Source organism: Strix uralensis, chromosome 4, assembly GCF_047716275.1.
Source record: "Strix uralensis isolate ZFMK-TIS-50842 chromosome 4, bStrUra1, whole genome shotgun sequence".
In the NCBI taxonomy this organism is placed as follows: domain Eukaryota; kingdom Metazoa; phylum Chordata; class Aves; order Strigiformes; family Strigidae; genus Strix; species Strix uralensis.
In genome coordinates, this window is record NC_133975.1 from 44,558,738 (window position 1) to 44,581,668 (window position 22,931).

Below are 22,931 nucleotides of genomic sequence, written 5' to 3' on the forward strand. Positions count from 1 at the left end.
TACCATTTTATCTCATGATTCCACAGTGGATTTCACCTTTGTACCTGACACACTGACATGGCTTTTCTTAACATATTTTTCAGACTGCATGTTTGCAGATTAAATACAGGTGAATATGTAAACATAATTAAAACACTACAGATATTTTCAATATAATTTTGACCCAGGTTTTTATCTTTCACTAGTCACTCAACTATCTGAATATGTTTCTATTGTGCAATAAGAAAATTACCACAGTTCATATGCTCTCTTATTCACTCATGCTCACCTTGGGGAGAAAAGTGGATTCTCAAGAAGGTTTTGGTGGGTTTTGTTGGTTTATTGGGTTTTTTTAAACCTCCTACACAGTGTTATTTACTGTCCCATCTAATCAAAGAGGGAATGCTCGAATACACCCTTTGTACGCTGAGCCAAAGGTAGTAAAATTTGCAGTAACTCTTCATTCTCAGAAAAGTTCATTTATTTAGGAAGCCATTAAACCCCCTCTATCCTCAGTATAGAATTCCCAATTCACTGTCATAGGCTGTTGTGTTATGTACACTGAATAAACTTGTCAGACACAGTTCCTAAGTCCCAGACTTCAAATCTTTTAGAAAATGTTCCTTATCTTTGAACACTTTGAAGTAAGGACTAAGATGTGGTATTTGCCTTGGCAGTCTACAGAAAACCATGGTACAAAACACAAGAATCAATCAGATTAAATAATCCACGTTCTGTGAAAGCATGCCACCATTTCCATATTAGGTGAATTTAAGGAGTTAGGACTTCCTACCTATGTTAACATCATGTATATCATTATGGTATATATGCTATACCAACCTTAACTTGTGCAAAGAGATAAAATGCACTGACAATGTCCAATGGTTGCTTTAAAAATCAAAAAGCATAATATGCCTGTAATCTGTGAAAATTCACATTACAGACTACTAAATATGGATAAGATTCCACTGATTCTTGCATAATGTGGATTGGAAGGGACCTCTGGAGGTCTCCAGCTCAACTTTCTGCTCAAAGCAGGGTCAGATATGAAGTCTGACCAGGGTTGCTCAGGTCTTTATCCAGTCAGGTCTTGAAAACCTGCAAGGATGGAGTCGGCACAGTACCTCTGAACAACCTGCTCCAACACCTGGCTGTCCACACTGTGAAAAATTTATTCCTTATATCTAGTCTGATTCTCTTTCTTCAGCATATTCCTGTTGCCTTGCATTCTCCCAACAAGCACCACCATGAAGAGCTTGGCTCCCTCTTCTTGTTGCCCTCCCGTAGATCTGGGAGCTGCTGCTTGGTGCCCCTGAATTCACCTATTCTCCAACTGAGCAAACCCTGGATCCTCAGCATCTCTCCTTATAAGGTGAGTGCTCCAGCTCCCAAGCATCTTGACAGCCCTGTACTTAAGTCCTTCCAGGTTATTAATATCTTTCTTGTACTGGGGGACCACAACTGGTTGTAGGGTCTATTTGTAATCTAACAAGTGGCGAGTAGAGGGGGATGGCCCCTACCCTTGAGCCACACAGCCCCGGACATTGTTGGCTGCCTTTGTTGCCAAAGCCCATGGCCAGCTTCTGCCCAGCTCACTGCCCCGTGGCCTTCTCTACAGAGCTGCTCCCCAACCCAGCAGTGCCTGGTCTTGTTCCTTTGCAGTTGCAGGGCTTCGTATTTGCCCTTGTTGAACTTCATAAGGTTCCTGTTGGCAGTTCCTTCAGTCTGCCTGGGTGGCAGCTCTACCACTGAGACTATCATCTGGTCCCTCCCAACTTGGTGTCATCTGCAAACTTGCTGAGAGCATGCGCCATCACCTCTTCATGAGTCATTGATAAATACATTAGAAAAGACAGGTCCCAGGATAGGCCCCTGCAATGCTGTACTGCTGAAAGTGCTTACAGTCTGAGTCCAAGCCATTAACCACAACATTCCAAGCCCAGCCACGCAACCAAATTTAACCTATCTAGTTTTCCATTCATCTACAAACCTGCAAAATACACCTTGGAGACTCAACACACTTGTTTAAATCCTGGAATGTAATTTGTAATTCAAAACTTCTATGATCTGAATACAACATGACAGACACATGACAGCAGTGCAAGAGATTGATGAGAATAAAATTAGGATAACCACGCATTATTATGATAAGGCAGAACAAATCCTTCAGTTTAAAACAGTTCAAACACTTCTGCTGAGTATTCATGTTTACCACTGTGTGGAAGCACTATGAGAAAGATTGCAATGTAGAACTAAATAACATAATCATTTTCAATATAATTTTTGCACGGTGGTACTTTGTAGACAAAAAGGGAAAAAGGAAAAAGTAGTAAATAATTATTCCAAATAGTACCCTCTATGATGTCTCCAGCTCTGCTTTTATTGACACTATTCACAACAAGGGCAAAAGAATAAAGCAAGAATTTAATTACAGTTTATCTCTTTCTGTCCTTTTTATTTCATTGACCAAAGAAGGGTTTAACCTTTTAAGGTTGTGCACTGTATCTTGGAAAAGGTCAGGCAATAGCTGTGCAATAACTAGCAGAACAACAGAATGGCTAGTATAACACTTTAAGCTATTAGGATAATTTGTTTTTATAAGAAAATATGGTAAACAAATACCTAACTAACCAATTTACCAAATACAATTAACAATAGCAAAAAGTTGATTGTTTCTCAAAAACAGAGATCACGTCTGAAACCTTTTAGTGGTGTTTCATAAATCAGACAGACTTTTATGTATTTGCAAAAATAATTTGACATTTTACTATTACAGTCATAACAAATAAGATAAATTGTGCATTATCAAATGTGTATAGTGACTTTAGGTAGCTCATCTGACACATTTGAAATATGTTTTCAGAACAAAAAAAATTAACTGCAATCTTTTACATAGTATTCCTCTAGGTTGTCTAAAACTGAACACCTAAAACCCAACACATTGGGAATTATTTTTTTTAATGCTGGCCTGCTCCTAAAAACAATCAGACAGATGAGTATGGTAATTCCGTTATACTGGTTACTTAACAGATTTCAACTACTTCCCAGAAATTATAAACAAATTTATTGAGTATTTCTTTACATGCCATAGAAAATTAGAATTAACATCAAGTCTTAAAGTAAGCAGCAGTGCACACTCATAGAGGTCATTATGATTTGCTGGGTTGAGTGTCATTTCAAGTACATCAGATTCATCCAATTAATCTACAAGATTCTGATCACTTCAACAATTGCACTGAGTCAAAGGGTAAGGAAAACTAAAATAAATAAAGAAATCTATGAAATAAATTAATTCGAAATATCATGGGCTTGACCCCAGGTGTGTCTGGCAAAAGACCAAGACCTCTCTGTGCTGTATTAGCACTTGTCATGCCCCTTAAATTGAGTCAACTGGCAGCTTTTAAAGCTCCTCATCTCTTTAATCTTTATTGCACCAGACAGCAGTTGGAGACAGTAACTATTTATGAATCCGTAATTCCATTTAATCAGTCTAGCTGATCAATGGTGGCAAGCAAAGAGAAACAAATGACAGAGAGAAAGTGAAATAACTGGAACAATACACTCATTCTTTTAAGTAATACTATTTCACAGCTACTGTCAACAATGCTCTTAAATTTATACGAAGGAAGAGAGAATCAGGGTCAATGTTGCACTTTTTAAAAAAGCTGCACTCTTCAGAATGTGATAATATAAAAATCCTCATAGACCACAACATCAGCTTGCCATGGCACTGACTGTATGATGTTGTGGATGAAAAACTGCAGAACTTCATAAACATACTAGGACTGCATATCATCACCTACATGTTACAAAAAGCAAGAGAAAGAAGTTCATGAAATTAATGAACAAAATCTCACTGCAAGAAGCAGAGGGTTTTTTCTTGGTGAAAAACCACCTCTTTCAATCACGAATATAACTCATTCTGTACAAAGGAGAATTGGCTATGGTCTGGCTTGATGAATCTGCTTATTGTTAGGGACCAATACGGTCATTGTTACTAAATGTTCTGATTCACTACCCTAAGAGGACCTCTTGTGATGGCAGAAGTAGCTACTGCTTTTTCACCTGCCCAATGGAGATGCCTACCCCAATATTATAAATAACAGAGAATTGAGTCCATTCCTCAGTTAACAGTTCCTATTGCCGTGTATTAACATAAATCACACCTCATTCAGTTTATGTTAATGACAGTGTTTTAGACTATGGGAACTGGTCACCTGCACCTTGATCACATGCATCCTGCAGGTCAGACCACAACCAGCAGAGAAACTGTGTCAACTGCTATGGGCAGGAAGAGTGCCAGCTGCCAGAGTTAATTACCACCTCAGAGCATGAGTCAGCCCTAATGCCACGGATTATTTAGCACAACTCTGAATTTCTTCTCATTCCATAAAAGTGATTGAGCGCCCTTTATAACAGTTAATCCTTCTTAAAGAATGCTGCAAAAGTGTACCTTGGACAATTAATATACCTGTTTCACCAACTTTAAGAACTTACCTGTAATGTCTATTTAATATACTAGCAAGTTCAAAAGACATTAAAACATTCAGAAGCTGTTCAGTCTACTATGTTTGAGGTAGCACAGGAAAGAGATTTGATTTTCCTGTATCTCAGACAGCTTTGTCAAATACCCATGCAAGAGGATACAAGTAGTGATTGTAATAAGTCATCTAAAGTGTTATAAAAAGTACTTAAGTCTTCTAGTGGAGAACAAAAATTGCCACAAATTCAGATCAAAGGCATGCTGAGATGCCAGAACAATATGACTAATTGTTCTTTTTTTTGTCTCACTATATAAAAAGAAGCTTCATCTTTTACTCAGTAATATTTATTAAGAGCATGTGACTAGAGGCCACCCCACTTTGCTGACCCCTTTTTTTGGCTTCGCATATAAAGTATACTGACTGTGTCTTCATGCACTTCCCATCTGATGGCAAGAAACATAAGGATAAAGAACCAGTAGTGAACAAAGAGTATTTTGAACCTGTTTACAGATTAGACTTTTACTTGCCCTAATCAACTGCTGCATAAATATTTGCTTTAATAGATATTAATGCCAACGTACACTGCTTTGGTGAAAGAATCATAAACACTGGTATCTTAATACTATATTCTTATTCTCACATCTGCAGCTAATGGGTACAAATGACTATCAGCAATTACAAAATTTCAAACTACTAAGTGCTTCGGCTGTGCTAAGAAACAATATTTCAATAATTAACTGTTCTCAAAATCAGGTTAAATAAACAAGACGTGATGACAAATAATTATAGTTTAAGATTGCAACAGATGAAATTATTCTGATGGGAAGGAGGGATCCAGCTGTAAAGCTTTTGACGTTTTTCCACACAAGCCACCCATAAGCAAACTAGAGAACCTTGATATAAAGGCAGGTACAAAGCTGGCTAGATTACATTAAGATAGAGAACATGTTCTTTAAACTTGCAGTCTGAGAAAAGACTGCTAAATACCATGAAGACAAGCCTAGAATTGATAGTTACTTTAACAGATTAAAGAGATCTGAAAAGGGAAATACGGAATTATTTGGTGTTCTGAGATGTGCAAAACATGGCACATGCTGGAACCAGTGATGGGCTATCAGTGCTGTGGAAAGAGCTCTGGCTCTTATTTGGAGTCACATCCCAACCAATCACAAGTTGAACATGGCAGCTGTTGAGAAAGAGGGAGGCATCGTGCTTAGGTACCTAAGTGGAAGCAGAGATTACAAGATATATGAATTAGCTCTAGCACTGGCTCAGCAGAAGTAATGATTCATCTGGACAAACATGCTCTAGTTTTGGGTCCTCAATTTCAAGAAAGATGTGGACTAGTTGAAAAAAATATCAGAGAATAACAATGTGATCAAAGGCCTAGAAAACACGATTTACCAGAACAGATTACATTAATTAGGCATTTTCTAGGCTAAAAGAAAATAGAACTGAGAGTGGACATAACAGCCTTAAAGTATATAATAGATTCCTTCAAAAATGGAAGAGGCATAATTTATTTTCTATGGCCATGGTGAGCAGGAAAAAAAGTTAAAGTACTTTAATTGCAGCAAGCATTATCTGGTTTAGCTGTGATCAAAAATACTGCCCCTGACTTCCTACACTTCTTATATTAAGAATACTGAAGATGTACATTTCCTAGCAGTCTGTGAAGTATTCATTTTTGTAGGTTTTTAGAAACAAGTTAGACAAGCATATATCAGCAATGACTTAGGTATAGCTGTTTCCATCTTAAGAATACATTAGACAGCTTTCTGAGATCCCTTGCAGTTCTATGGGTCTATGATAATCAAAACTTATCTCTCATTCATTGCTGATATATAAACTCTCAACTTTAGGAAGGTCATGTATCTCTGATAACCACCTGCTATATTTCAAATATGCTTTTTTCATCACTGCCCTCCTGGGATGAGCTTCCCATGAACTGCTGCAAGAAGTAATGCATTACATTCTTTCAAAATATCCTTAATGTTTACAAAGGCTCAATAACACTTCACTTGCTAGTGTGTTAATGCTGTCATCTGAGACATTTGTAGATATTGCCACCTGAATTTCCACATATAAGACTGTATCCACTTTCTGTTTCATTAAATGCATTATGTTTTGTCTGTGTGATCTTTGGGGCAGGGTTTATCATTTAGTTTTTAATTTGAACAATGCTAAATACAATAACGTCTTCCTCATCTGTGAATGTTAGCTGCCATGGTACTGCAAACAATAATGACACAATGTGCTAACAAACCAACACAGCAGGGTGCTATGGGAAAGAAGTGATATTAATTTCAATGAGACGGGCCATGTAGCAGAAAGTGTTTGCAGATGGTTTGGTGTCACTTTTGTCTCGGATCTTTCCATGGAAAATCCTGCATCAACACTGTATGATGGTGATTAGTGCACAGTGGTTCCTACTCAGCCAGAGAAGATACGTTCTTATTTATCTGGCTCTTCCCGAGATGGCTTATGGATTCAGGACCCAAAAAAAAAAAATCATTCAACTGCCCCTTCTGGTTAGCCTGTTTTTTTCATCACTTGTGCACTGTTCATAGAGACACTCTTCCTTGTTTTTATTTTAAACCTGTTACAGCCTTTGTAAATTATTTGTAATTTGTAAAGTGCCCACCAATAAAACATTAACTGTAAAGGATAATGGTGAATTTGAAGGTAGATATTGAATATATTCCAAACTTCTGGCGTGAACTGCTTATAATCCAGCCTTCAACCTAAAGTGACTTGATCTCATGAAGCACCAACCAGTCTAAGGAACAGTGCTGTGGCTGGAGAGATTTTCTGTCATTTGGCTTTGGGCACTTTGAAGTTGTAGAACTTACTTTTCACAAAACAAAGATCTCTGTAGATATCCCCATCCTTCTCTATCTAAAGCACCTGAGACCACTTACATCTTTCACAATCTTCCGTTTAAAGTCACATTGCTTTCTACCTGTCTGAATACAGGGCATCATCGTGATAATTCTCTGCTTCTGATTTTTCTTCCAGCTGTATGTCAGTATCTCTGAATCCTACCTTACAGGTTGCATCGTTAACTAAAATAATAGCCATGCTGGGTCAGAACAAAAGTCCATTTCATTTGGCACTGTTTCTAACAGGGCTCTACAGCAGACCTACACGGGCCAAGAACATGACAGGCAAGTTCACAGGCACTCCTGTAGAATAAGCTCCCCAATTGCAAGGATCTGTGACTTGCAATTGGCAAAGGTGATGCCTTTCTTAAAATAGGCTAGGAGTGGGTTTTGTTATGTTGTCCTACACTTTAAGAAGAATGTCAAGGGTAATTTAAACAGATAAGTCTACATGTAATTTTATGAGCTATAATTAAGTACATTCAGGATCGCAAGGAGGTCCCAAAACTTCTTTTCACAGCACTATCCCATAAAAATTCAACAGGAGACATGCAAAGTGTTCATTGAGCAGGAAGTCAGAAAGACAGAGCTCAGGAATTCACTGACCACTATATAAAATTAAGAATTCTGAATGGAATAAACAACAAACATAGCTGACTAAGGCATTTGTAAGCAGAAATATCTGAAGATGGAACACGGTGTTTAATGCAAAGCTGCACTGAGTAATAAAACCTGTTTTGTTCACTTTCACATATCAGTGACCTGGAAGAAGGAATTTGCAAAATGGTCATGAAATTGGTGGTTAAAAAAATCTGGGCAAGGACAGTCTAACAACAGAAAAATTAAAATTACAATTAACGACAATTAAGCTGGAAAATGATAAGCTGGAAAATGAATATGGGATAGATGTCCATACATAATTCAGCAATAAATATGTAACATGGAGAAAGCTAAGAATAAACAAGCAGTAAGCCTGAAATACTTCTAGAATAATACATATAAGTATTAAAAGCATGACAGAAAGCCAAATATAAGTGTCATATCTATGTAGATATAGCAAGATCATTTTATCTAGAAATAGACAAAAGAGGAATAACTTTAAAAAGTTACTATACGTACTGCTTTCAATGAACCTAAAGCCAAATAGAACACATGTATCATTTAAATGCAGTACCTATCCATTAATTTTCCTGTGAAGTATATATTCACTTATAACTGCAAAGCTGACAAACATGGCCAAACAATGAAAGCACAAGTATCTGTTACCATACATACACACTTACCCACATGGTCTGTATGTAAATACAATATAACTTTCTTCATCGCTTCGTTCAATAAATGTAACACACGTGTACTTTTCCCAGTGCCGCATAGCCTGTTTGAACATGGCGCGCTGGGTGCCTGGAAGAATAATTGTATGATATAAAATAAGAGACTTTTCTAACTACGTCTTTTTCCTTAAAATCAGATTTCAATACTAGGAATATTGGCCTGGAAGGCGTCACTGGATCATGAAGTCCTGCATCCCGGCAGTCCCATTTACTGTCAGATTCTAATTAAAGGATACTCAGACCATCAGCTCGTCTTATCTGCCTGCAAGGGGACCAATACTGCCTGACACACTCTAGCAAACATAAAACCTGCAATAAAAGGCCCAGCTATGTTACACCAGAGGAAGACAGCAGAAGAAATACAGTGTTGCTTATATGCCTGCAGTAGCATAACATTTGCTAAGCAATTTCCTAGATGAAATTAACAAGTGGACCACACAGGGAAAAAAAAAAGAAAACCAAACTAGAAAAACAAACAGGGGGAAAAAAAAAAATGAGGAACATAGCTATCTAGACAGAAGGGAAAAAGAAAAAAAAAAAAAAAGAAAATCCTATAGCCTTCAGATCTGAAAACCAATTTAACCTAAGACACGTAAACAGGCATACTAGTCAAGGCATTTGGTTTTAATAATGCTGTCCTCAACAGGAACCAGTCTCCACTTCTTTGCATCAAAATCTTTCAGAAATCACATGATCCATCAAAAGGGGGAAGTTCTTAATTTGGTACAATACTAAGCATACCTAGATATTTGTTTTAAACATTTAGAAACAAATCAAAACTATAGATGCAGAAGCAGCTGGGCCAGCTCTCCCCACAGAACACAATGCCAGCTAGTATACATTACCTCAGATAGTATAGCAATGCAATTTCATTGTCTGACAAAAGACAAGGCTTATTAACTTAGAGGCAGCATCTGAGAATATAGCTGTATTGCTTCTGAGCTGGAAATCCACAAAGAATGATACTATTTGGCATGAATTTTCTAGCAGAAATGCATCCACCTTGAAGGCTTTTCTAAAGATTACAGCATGGGACAATTAAAAAAAAAAATAAAAACAAAACCCATTTTTAACCTTACAGACAACAAAACCTCAAAGTTCATAAAAATAGCAAGTTCAAATGTCAGATCCTAAAAATTAAAGGTTATTCCATCCCATCTTGCCCTCTTCTTTTATCTTTAAAGCTTGGAAAACATTGCTTAGAATTTATCTTTCATTATGAAAAAGGTAAAGTGTTTGGTACATTTGGTATACTACTATGTAAATATCCAAACTAAAAGCTTGACTGTAACTGTCAGTTTAAAAGAAATGACTGGTTTCTCCACATACATATGCATAACCCTGCTATTGAGTTCCATAGTATGACTTGACTTAAAAAAAATATAATGCAATTTAAAAAATTCATATTCCTTCTCTCCACCCAAAGCACAAAGCTTACCAGTGAAATTTCCACCTATTACATATGGAATGACACCCCCTGGCCATATTCTTTCTGTTCGTGATGTAGCAGCTCTGGGAAATCGGTTTTTCTCATTTTTCCCTGAGAATTTTACAATAGATCTTCCTTTAGATGTATTATTTTGTTCCAAGCCTGTAATGATAATTAAAAGGCTGAATGAGATCACACACACACAAGAAGAGATCAATTATTTTCCAGCAGGTCAAAATCAGATTATTTCTTTTTGCCCTTTAAAAGTAGGACACTGCTGTTATGCAACAGTCTATCATCACTTAGTTTTCTTAGAAATGCTTGAAATGAAGAGTCTAAATCTTCATTTTTCAAGCACCTACAGTAACAGTTTGCACATACCTTTATCAAATTGAAGGTACATTGCATAATTTAATCTAATTTTTTTCATTTAATAATAACAATAAAAATATCACACTCCCTGTGTATTATTTTTTTTTTAATAAATTAAGAATTTTCCAGGAAAGACTTTGGACAGACCTAAAGTATCAAGGCATTCATTGTCCCTTTCATTTTTATTGCGAGATCTGGAAAAAGCAAATGCACGACCATCCTTAAAGCACTGAACAGAAAGAAGTTCTTAAAGTATTAGATTGGCTTTTATTGTCAGAAATTACAAGCTAAAAATAAATACATTTTTTGCAAAGTTGTATACACATGGAAAAAGTCAGAGAGGGTCATTTCTCCCTCTGATCTCCATCACCTGTAGCTATTACCAGTAGATACATTTTCAGATGAAAATGTGACTTTCATTTTGATACTAACCCTACAACACTTCACGATGCAAATACATATTTTTCATAAATGGGCTTTTGGAACTCTACGGATAAGTATTACTCATGGCTGAAATTTCTTTACAAAAACAAAAAATGTCTACTATTTTCAGAGATATTACCACCATTCATTCCGTTACAGATAAATCTTTCCCAAATCATCTGAAACTTACTGTAATAACAGAAGAGGAAAAGATTAGTTATTAGACAGGATTTGCACACCATAACAGGTACTTCTTCTAAAGCAATTTATAAGTTAGTATGCACATCAGGACAGCTGATTAAAACGGATCACTTGAAAGGGGGTCAACAAATCCTACTCAGTGGGGCTGAAGTCTTATTCCTCATTGAGAAGTACACCTTCCCTCTGGGAATATCCCCTGTGATATCAGTTCCACCTAAGTGTTAATGGCTATGTTAGAAGCAGGGAGGATCCCAGGGCAGGATCATGGTGTGCCATCTCCAGAGCTGGGAGAGTGGCAGAAAGAAGAAAGGGAAGAAGCCACAGCACAAGGCAGGGAGAATGCTCTTGATATAGAGGAAGAAAAGCCTGCCTTTATAACAACTAACACATAATTTAGATTATATCAGGAATTATATAGAAAATGTCAGGGTTTAAAAAACCACTCAGGTAAAGCAAATAACTCATCCTTGTAATTAAATGTGTAAATGAAAATTACACAACAGTCTAAAACCCAGGTAGAAAGTTCAGAGAAAAACTACTGTTACACTTAATATACAGTCATTACTGAACCACATCACATGTAAGTATAGATGTTTTACCATTCAAAATTCTTTTTATCAACTTTCTTTTGAACTAGAAGAAATTTGTGCCAAATTGTATGCAAAAGATAACAAGCATTTATGCAATATTAAACTTGCAATTCTCTTATAAAGAATGATGATTAAATACCAGAGCACATCTGCAAAGACAGTTACTGCGCACTGGTTAATCTTACAAGATACACAATGATGCATTTAGACATAATGTGGTGTGATTACAATGGAGTTTCACATATTTTCCTTTTCGAGGTTGAGGTTTCATGACATTAAATGACGTCTCCTTGCATCAAATATGGTGAGTAAACCCAACTAGTATTAACGGGGATTCCACTTATATAGTCTGCTGAATCCAACTACGTTCATAGTGGCAAGAGTATGGTTAGTATAAAAATGTGTTTGTTCAGTATAACACACCATAAATGCTTCAAACAGGCATCAGAATGCCCCAACTGGATCCAGAAAAATAACCCATAAAATTAGCAGCTATGCAGGATAGCCTGCCTGTACTGAAAAGACATTGTACTGATATCAGTTGAACTGATAATTGTGAATACAGCCATTTGAAAAAGCTAAGGAATTTTTAATATGAGGTTTAAAACTACATATTTTATCTTCCGTATTTGATGCTGGAAATAAGACCTTTAAGAAAATTCAACAAAGAACTAATCTCTTCATTACTATTCTTGTATTATTTATTTTCTAGTTTGTTTATGCCAGAAGTAATACAGAAAGTAGTACTATCATCATTAATGTTCATGATACATTATCACAACAGGCAACTTGCTAATTTAAACAGTGAAAATACCAGAGCCAAATCTTCTTATCCTGTCTATAAGCTGATAGAGGGCACCTCGTTTTTTTGACATTCCGTGGTCTCCAAAGCCACCTTTAAAAAGAAAAGAAAAAAAAAAAAAGGAATTTTACAGAAGTTAAATACATGGAATCTTACACCTACAGCAACTATATAGCCTGGAGAGATTAGAAAATACCCCATAAGAACTGCAATGCATCTTAAAGGAAGTTTAACATTCTTCAATGACTCGCATACAAATTCTTCAAGTATTCTTGACAGTGAAATAAAAACACACTTTTAGCTGAAAAATTTTCTAATATGCATTCCAGAATGTAAGCCAACATGTCTTTGTTATTCAGACAAGTCATGACAATTACATCATCTAATTATTATTTGGAGTTTTTTTCCCTGGTGACCTTGACATCCTCAGAGCCATATTGATTGACAGCTAAAAGCCTTACTCTCACAGAAATTTCCTGAATGCATGCCATAATCTTCTCATTTCAAGGGAGGGGAAAGAGGGAAAGCAAACACCCAAAGTTTCATCAGAAAAAAAAAAACAACAAAACTGACACAAACTTAATATGGCTGATTTTACCATGAAAGATTTGGTTTTCTTTGTCATCATGAAAATAGATGTCAATGCACTCTAAAGGCTTTGAAACATCACATGCCGGTATATATTGCAGTAAGGCCTCACAGGTGTATATTATATATGTCTGTGTCATTTCAGAAATCAATGGGCAAGAAAAACTAAGCTATTAAGTAGCTGATTTTAACATTTACTGTGCCATTTACAGAAATGCAATGCATTTCTAGTTTACTGCATACATTTGATGCACCTGCCACATACTCACTTTAAGTATAATTCTTTTGTGGCTGCAGGTGCCTTTGCAAACACCAGTTAAACCAGAAGAAAGAACACTGATAATACTGCACTAGTCAATAAATCATTCAGAATTGTTCAGAAGTTCATAGTAGGTTGTATTTTAAAATTCAATATCTGTTATCGTACAAAAGAGTTTGCAAACTACATGTGCAACAGCAAAAGTAAAAAGATAGAAATAAAAGGACCATTGAAGAGTCCAACCATCACTCAAAAGACCTTTCCCAAATTCCCATAAAAACCTTTAATAAAAATGTAGAAAATATATTTATTAAACAGCAACTTTAAATCATATTACAGATGAGAAAATTCCATATAAGGCAAGTGAGTTTGTGTGGCTGCTCAGTGAATAACAATGTGCCTAATTATTTGGATTACACTGTCACATAGTTGCTGGCTCCCTTGAGAAAAATTTTCCAAATTTTTTAAAACATTTTAGATAGATGAGGTAATAGTTCAACACATTCCTTTCCAACAAGTTGCATGGTAACTATAATGTACACTACAGAGAATATAACAATTCCATTCCTTGTATTGATCATAATTAATGTAATTGTCTCTCATGTTAACATTCATCTTATAAAAAAGTCATGCAGCTAAAGATTCCAAATATTGAAAATATCCTTAAAAGCATCATCACAGACATAACAGAAAAAAAAAAAAAATGAAGAATACATTATTTACTTAAAGAACCTATTATACTATAATTATTTCTAGGAAAAAAAAAAAAAAGCCATTAAACTATCATTTCTGTGTTAACACAGCCTGTGGGTTCCATATAGCGAAAAACTGAAGAAAAAGTATCTTACATAACTAATCTGTCTTATATGAATAATATACAGCCTTGCAAGCCATAGTCCAAAAAAGTTTAAAAACCGCAAAAAAAATCATATTTGCTGCATCTTCTCATACTTCAGGCAGGAGAAGGAGGATACATTTGGCAGTTTGGACTAATAATAATACATACATAACAATTTCATCAGCTTTACTGTTGTTTCTGTTTACAACGATTATGTGTATTGCTTGGACAAAATGACAAATAAAATGACAGAGCCACACTCTGAGAAGCTCACAGATTAAGTATCTGACCCTGCAAATCCAGGCAGATAATCCTCATCAAAAGGAGTAGTCACATCATGTGAATCAGAGCCTGTGCGCCTCAGAATTTTTAATTAGTAGTTGAAATGAAAAATGCCACTCCACAACTCTATCTTCACAGAATCACAGAATCATCTAGGTTGGAAAAGACCTTGAAGATCACCTAGTCCAACCATTAACCTAACACTGACAGTTCCCAACTACACCATATCCCTAAGTGCTATGTCAACCCGACTCTTGAACACCTCCAGGGATAGGGACTCCACCACTGCCCTGGGCAGCCCATTCCAACGCCTAACAACCCGTTCTGTAAAGAAATGCTTCCTAATACCCAGTCTAAACCTTCCCTGGTGCAACTTGAGGCCATTACCTCTTGTCCTATCGCTTATTACTTGGTTAAAGAGACTCATCCCCAGTTCTCTGCAACCTCCTTTCAGGTAGTTGTAGAGGGCGATGAGGTCTCCCCTCAGCCTCCTCTTCTCCACACTAAACAACCCCAGTTCCCTCAGCCACTCCTCGTACGACATGTGCTCCAGACCCTTCACCAGCTTCGTTGCCCTTCTCTGGACATGCTCCAGTAATTCAATGTCCTTTTTGTAGTGAGGGGCCCAAAACTGAACACAGGAATCGAGGTGCGGCCTCACCAGTGCCGAGTACAGGGGTAAGATCACTTCCCTGTCCCTGCTGGCCACGCTATTTCTGATACAAGTCAGGATGCCATTGGCCTTCTTGGCCACCTGGGCACACTGCTGGCTCCTGTTCAGCCGGCTGTCAATCAACACCCCCAGGTCTCTCTCTGACTGGCAGCTCTCCAGCCACTCCTCCCCAAGCCTGTAGCGCTGCTGGGGGTTGTTGTGGCCCAAGTGCAGCACCCGGCATTTGGCCTTATTGAAACTCCTACAGTTGGCCTTAGCCCATCGCTCCAGCCTGTCCAGGTCTCTCTGCAGAGCCTCCCTACCCTCGAGCAGCTCAACACTCCCACCCAACTTGGTGTCATCTGCAAACTTACTGAGGGTGCACTCGATCCCCTCGTCTAGATCATCAATAAAGATGTTAAACAAGAGTGGCCCCAAAACCGAGCCCTGGGGGACACCACTCGTGACTGGTCGCCAAGCGGATTGAAATCCATTCACCACAACTCTTTGGGCCTGGCCATCCAGCCAGTTTTTTACCCAGCAAAGCATGTGCCCATCCAATCTTGATGGTTTACACCCAAGTATCTAACCTGATGTCATCTTTGGTTTGTGAAGGTCAGCAACAGAAAGTGCTCAAAAATCAAGTTTGTAATTGTCATTTTGTCTGTAACTAAGGTAAAATATTATTTTTTTTTCTATTTTACAGATATTTTACATTCCTTTTCTAGTTGCTACCAAGTAACAACTTATTGGCAATCTACTCTTTTGGAAATTAAAGTGAAAAAACCACACTAGACTGTGTAGTTTGCAAAAATAGGCTAAACTACTAGTTTATGCATCAAAATGTGGTAAATTTTAAAAAATAATTACATATATAAAGCGTAAAACTGAGTTCTCCAACTCTGTTTTTAGAAAAATCAAGAATGTTGAGGGTTCACTGAGAGCCATTACAAAATCATTAACTTCAGCAGAATTTGTTCTCCAAAGTCCAGTCCCAGTTGTGCAATAAAGGTAGAAAAATTTGATCCAAATGTGTTAGCAATCCTCAACAGGATGACTAAATATCCTGAACAGGATACTGTCCACAGGAAAAGATATGCACAAATCTCAAGACAGGTAAGGAAAGAAATTTAAATAATAGAATATTAAATATTATTTAAAACCAGCTTTAAAACGTATATTCTTTCTGTGGCAATTGACAAAAAAATAAATGTGCAGTTAAAAAGTAAAAATAGAAAAGCAAGAAGAAAAAGGAAAGTCAGCAGCCCAAAGAAATCACTTGACTTCATTTGCCTTACGGGGGAATGACCAACCTTGCTCTCTACATTTTGTCAGCAAAACTAGAGCCTGAAATACCTTCAAAGCCAATTAAAACTATTTGTTTGGGGAAGAGGGGCAGGGAAACCGCTGACTCTACTAATGTTTTAAAATCCAGTTTTGATCTAGAAATGATCAAAGATGTTCCTGCCTTGAAAAAACAAGTGGCTTTAAAAGGAGATAAAATAAATTTTCAAGTTGTTATAAAAATTGTCTAATCACATCTAACTAGGAAGAGTAAAAATATTTTAATTATATCAATATTGAAAGGTTAAATTGAAAATTGCTTCTTTGGTCTGAAAAATTATTTTTTGGTTTTTCCTCAAAGCGTTCCTCATTTCCACATATCAGTAATCATCAAATTAATAGTAGCTCAGTTCAGGAACATATAGAACATGTTTAACAGAAAATAAATTTCAATTATGCATTTATACATTTTCTAACGGCATTTTTTTCCACACTTTTCCTAAGTAACTTGTCTTTTTTGGTACCATAACCTGGAAGTTTACAAATTCTCAGTTATAAATTTACAAATCAGAGCCTGAAAGCATAGATATTTTTAGACATTAGATAGACATCCATTTAGTCATGGATTATGTTTTCTCTCTCTCTCTCTCTCACACACACATATATATTTACACACAAATAATATCTCTTTGTCTGTCTGAATATCCAACTGCCTGTGTTAATCAGATTGCAGCTTCTGGTACTAATGCGCTGTATGTTAACAGCAGCAAACAAACGTATTAAAATGTCAGATAAATAGTTGCTTTTTAGACAAGGCAAATTCTAGCAAGGATGACATATTCTTGTGTTGCTTCTAGATCTGGGTACAGATCTGGATGAAACTGAAAAAAGAGCAAAAGGAGGGGTTGTAATCCAAGATTCTTAGTCTCACCTCCAGGATTCCACATATGTTCTCCATAGGGCATTTGGGCTCTGCTATTGGGAACTTTTAGCAATGAAAGCTAAGCTTCATACAATTTCCTTTCCCACATGACCACCTGCAGAGTGGACTTACGGTTCCTACCAGCTTCTGCTCTTCAGTTCAACAAGGTATTTTTAATCAGAAATGCCAGAATAAAATTAAAATTTTAGCTTTTCTCTTTCTTTCCCTAAAACAAATTCATACTCATTGTTTAATGACTTTTTAAAGTGTAAACTAATATTACCCAATTACTGACTTTCTACATTTAAAACAGAGATCACCTTCTATGCAGAAATAAATAACAGGAAAAATAAGTTAAAACAAGCTTGAAATATCATACCTGTGTTATGGCCAAGTCTTTCATTGGAGTGCTGCGTAAGGTCAATCGTCCTGTCAATGTGAAAGATTTTTAAGTCTTCATCATCTAAGGCAATATCTCCCCAAAAGACAGCTTTAAATAAAAAAAAGCTCAATTTAATTAAATAATTTATTTAGACATTAAAACCAATCTGAAGACTATAATGCCATGTCCCAACACTCGGGAAAACATGTGACAAAAATATATTTATATCACATATATTTGCTTACTGCTTTATATTTTTATACAAAGAAAGAAAACTACATAGCAAAAGACTTTTTTTTTCGGTATTCTCCTAAACTCTTAGAGTCTTTTGAATTTCTTTACACATTTCCTAACTGCAAGAATTTAAATGTAATGTCAATTTATTAACAAATTTTCAGCATGTGTTGTTTTCTGTAAATACAACAAAGCATAAAAGACACTGAAACATGTTAACATTTGAACTATGAAGTCAAAAACATACAGTAATGAGAAAATACAACCTTTAGATTTCCTAACATCTTCCTGAAAATGAGAATTATTTGAAGTAATTTTTGTTATGTTCCAGTACTTTCTATATTACATTTGCCTTAGAGAATTAATATGTTTATCTGCTTCCTGTGACACTGAATGAAAAAAAAACAAACAAACAAACAAAAAACCCAACTCCTTTATTTTTCATTTTCCTCTTGGTTTATTTGTATGCTTTCTTTTTATAGTTAATCTATTAGGATTCTTTCAAATACTTTGCTTTTCAAAGCTCCAGTCTCTCTTTCCTCTTTTTAACCTTTCTTTGGCCTTTTTGGTGGGTTTCTTCTTCTCTCTTTTCCTGTTCTCTTTCAGGCTCTCTCGGGTTTTTTTCTGTTCAACTTTTGCATAATTAACTCATCTTCCCTAAACTGCTATCACAACTCAGTGAACCAAGATATAGGCTCACTTGCAAGAATTCAGAATCTATAACCTCAGTCTTTCATCTCTGCCTATTTTTGCTGAGATTTTATCCTGAGATCTCCCTGCCAACTCAAACTTATCATTAAAGCTGAACTCAACAGGCCATATCCTCAACTGCTGTGAATGAAGTCAACAGAGCATATACCAATTAACATGAGCTGAAATGGTTGTTTATTATCTTTATCCAAATTCTTCCTTTTACCTCTCTTCACTGCCTCTGCCAATAGCTCTATTATTTGTCCCCTCACAGTCACAAAACCCCTGAGTTCAATCTCAGTGTCATCTTCAACTCTTTCCCTTCTTTCCCCCTCAGAAAGACATCACTAACTCTGCTTGGTTCTTCATTATACAGTTCCACAGTAAATTGCTTTCTCCGCTTCCATACAACTCAAACCTTGTCCAAAGTCCAGCTGTTACCAAATCATTCTGTCTGGTCTACTTCCATTCAAACTGATCCTAAACATTATTAACGAGTATTATTTTTCTCTGTCTGTTTTTTATCTTACGTTGTAGAGGCCATTCATCTGATAATATTCTCCAGTAGTTTCATGTTGCTGCAAAAGTTACCTTTTTCTTGTTTATTGATGTTCACATTCATTAGTATTTAATCAAATCTGTATCAAAAAAGTCTTTGCTTAAGCAAAAAGATATGTATTTCTAAAGAACTCTCAGAAATTACATTAATTCCTTCTATCTCCATTATTTTTCTTGAATGCAAGGGAACTAGGAGAAATCACATTACAAATGCCTTTGGTCTGCCTTGTAAAATACCTTAAAAAATATAGATCACCTACACAGAGTTCCAAAATGAAAATTAAACTTTTCATTTAGAAACATAACCAACTCTTATGTCTTCCCTAAATATGGATATTTCCATGTATATAAATTGTACACAAAAAGATAATGTTTCTTAGAAACCACAAGTATTTGAGACCATTTCTGAAACTGTTCAGTCACTTCTAACACATTTCTGAACTCTCTCCTTCTGAGGGTCACTATTTCCTTATATTCACATCGGGCACATCTTTCTGGCTAGTCTGCTCTCACCAGTGATGTTTTTTACCACCAGGTCAAGAGACAGAGCTAGTGGCAGCTCTAGATATCCTTTTTCCCTTAAGCTTCTAGGAGAAAAATCGCAAATTGTCAGGAGTTTTGAACAGTGAGGGGAGAAAGTCAGTAGTGTCCATCTGATTTGAGTTAAGTATTATTTATTATTACTACTATAAACACCTTCTACAGATTTCTCTTGGATATCATTCATAACAGGGGCCACTGTATAAGCACAATAAAAGATTGCAAACTTTAATAAACAACAGAAAATGGTAAGAGGAAGAAGGTATTAACATTTCAGTCTCCAAAGACATGATGTGCCCCAGCAGAGGTCACACAGGTTGTCCACACCAGACTCAAGGAAGTGCTAAAGCTTAATAGCAAGCCCATTTTTCTTTCCTGTAATATTCAGAGTTAACAAAAGGAAGGTTCTGAATTAACAATAGATGATGCAAAAAATAACTCGCTAACAGAAACGCACTAGCAGAAATCACTTTAGTTTCAATGTGTAATACTGATGTATAAATACGAAAACCTGAGGCAACTTGAATTTCAGAAAAATAATAAAGTAAAAAAAAAAAAAAAAAAAATCGGTGGAAAATATCCTCCCTAGTCTTGCTAATGCATCTTTATCACTTCACTGTGGTAACATTCACTTTGCAATGAAAATACAAATAGTAAAGACTAAACACAGTGAATTTGACTGACATAAATGCATTTATTTTGTGTCCACATATACAACATATACCCCAATGTTCAGGCAAGGTGTAGTAACTTTGTTGAGTTAGAAAGGAAAACAAAGATATGCTATTTATGTTAAACATCTGGACTGCTAGCTAGTTTTTGATTAGCAACCAAGCACAAGGTTAAGTTTAACAATAATATAACCATGGTAATATAACAGTAAGTGCTGATGCAAGTTTGAAGTAATTGTAAACAAATAATCTGCATGACCAATAGGACCTACGTTCTCTAATGCATTAACTAAAGAGGAGTTAACACTGAAGAAAGAAATATTACTGTTTGTTTAAAACTATAATGGACAGTTTGGAGCTTTCTTCAGGCCACAGTTTTTTTGACAATTCTGTTTCACAGAAAAAGACAAACATGTAAAAGACAAACATGATGAAAGGCAGAAACAGTGACAGAATTCACTCATTTGACTTTAGCAACAATTTAATAATTGCCACTTTACTTTTACTGAAATAACCTATGATTTCCTGTATTAATTTCAGTGCAACAGGGAAGATATACACCTAGCAGAAGAACAACAGGTAACTGGATGCTATTTAATTTCAATATAGTCCAAACAATCAGCAATGAGACAAAAAGGGAGTTAACAACTGCTTTTTAATAAATACACCTTTTTCCCCATGAAAGATATGCACTGAATATAAATTCTGCCCTTCAAAGCCTGAAGCACAACCCCACCTAAATTATCCAAAAAAAGAAAAACAGGTATCTCCCACGACTGTTGAAAGTATCTAATTTTTTTTAATGCCTGTGTAAGTGTCAAACTACTCTGTAACTAGAGAAGACCGTATTTTTATCTCCAGCCTTAAAATTTTTATGGCCTCAAACTATCTGAAGAAGTCACTCTGTATACTTCATCTTGTCACCCACCAATCTTAAACTTACAGAAAGCAAGCAGAGGATTGTTTGGGTATGCAAGGCATGATGTTAAAGACTTTGCTAAGAGCATGTTAGGATTAAGAGTTTTAATAGCTCCCTCTAAGGAACTTCTGTCAGAATGGACCTGTTCAGCTCTGCATCTCCCTCATTTTTCACAGATATTTAATTAATGTTTCACCCAGAAAATTAACAAGAATCTGATAACCAATTCATTTATCATACAAAAAAAAATGAAAATTGAAACAAAAGGATGGAAGAACTTTCAAAATGATCCAAACAGAACTTTAATGTACGTCTACTTATTAAAGGTTACTTCATATTTTCTCTTATTTTATCTATCTATTCAGCAATCATGAAAACTTGATGTTTACAGGGAGCTTTTTCATTTAATTTGAAAATGCAAGATTGACAATAATCTTAGGAAAACTATGTTAAAAATCTGATACAGTATTAATTACAGGGGGAAGTATTTAAAATATCTTTTATTATGTATTGGTTCTTAATGGAAAAGAAAATGGATCTTTTTGTCCAATACTTGATAAAGAGATATATAACCTGTTATATCAAATTTCATGCAACTTTGATTTTTTTGAAAGGGGATTATGTTTTATATGGCCACTACATATGCATTTATAAAAATTCAGAGACATTACATGTATCAGTTTCAGAAAGATGGACACAAACTGATTATGTGGTAAAAGTATGTTTTTCTGTAACAATGAAGAAGGATTTATGTGGAGCTCTTAAAAGAGAAAATGCTCTTCACCAGCAGATACAGTCCTGCCTTCACACAACTCAAAGCCCTCAGCCAAATAGCACCTTCAAAAAGGTCTTATTTTATTAAAAGACATAACACCGCCTTATAAAGCAGCTCTTTGCTACATGTAAACAGTCAGGTCAAAAGCTTGAAAACAGGAAAATAAGTAGGTTGCAAAAGATATCTGCCATCCAGAAAAACACACTTTGATATTTCCAGACAAGTAATGTGATTGGAAAGGAAAAATAAGATGATCTATGAAATACGGATCAAGCACAGGAGCTACAGCTACATTCGACTACTTGTAACAGGAACTATTATTTTATCATAAATAATTAACTCATCTGCAAAGATCTCTTTGCTAATGTACTGTCTTCCAACAAGACCATCACTGCATTAAATATCTAGTGTTCTAAAGGAATAAAATATGCTACTAAGGATAGGAAATAAAAATAAATAAATAAATACTTTTTTTAAAAATAGATGAAAACTATTTTAAGTATATGGATGTACACACACTGTATGAATCAATTAGCATACACAGTTAGAACAAAAAAGGCTTTCATGACTTTCTAGAAGATGGTCAGAAGTCACAGAACAAGAAAGAAAATGTGGTTAAATCCATGAGGCTGCAATATGTGGTAGGATGGCTCATTCTGGGATTTGAAATATCAATTAGCATGTAAGTACAGGAGTACATTCCTCATAATTGCAATAACAAAATTATCTACATCAAGCTTCCTTCAAAATTTGTCCTACAATTACTAATTTTTAAAACTCAAATAATAAACAGCCATTTTTTAGTAAAATATACTCCTGATAGTATTCATACCAATATTAGTAA

The 22,931-nt window shown here is 35.7% G+C and overlaps 1 protein-coding gene across 3 annotated transcripts in view; it reads right to left on the minus strand.

Annotated features, from left to right (window-relative positions):
• TLL1 (tolloid like 1) overlaps window positions 1-22,931 on the minus strand; it is a 141,235-nt gene that overhangs the window by 60,804 nt on the left and 57,500 nt on the right. For 2 of the 3 annotated variants that reach the window (XM_074866524.1, XM_074866525.1), the window contains 4 exons: window positions 17,698-17,808; window positions 12,506-12,586; window positions 10,115-10,267; window positions 8,629-8,746 (listed from right to left, as the gene is read on the minus strand). In XM_074866524.1, coding sequence (XP_074722625.1) covers window positions 8,629-8,746; window positions 10,115-10,267; window positions 12,506-12,586; window positions 17,698-17,808 — 463 coding nt within the window. Of the gene's footprint in view, window positions 1-8,628; window positions 8,747-10,114; window positions 10,268-12,505; window positions 12,587-17,697; window positions 17,809-22,931 lie in introns of those variants that run through there. The other variant, XM_074866526.1, reaches the window with a different exon arrangement.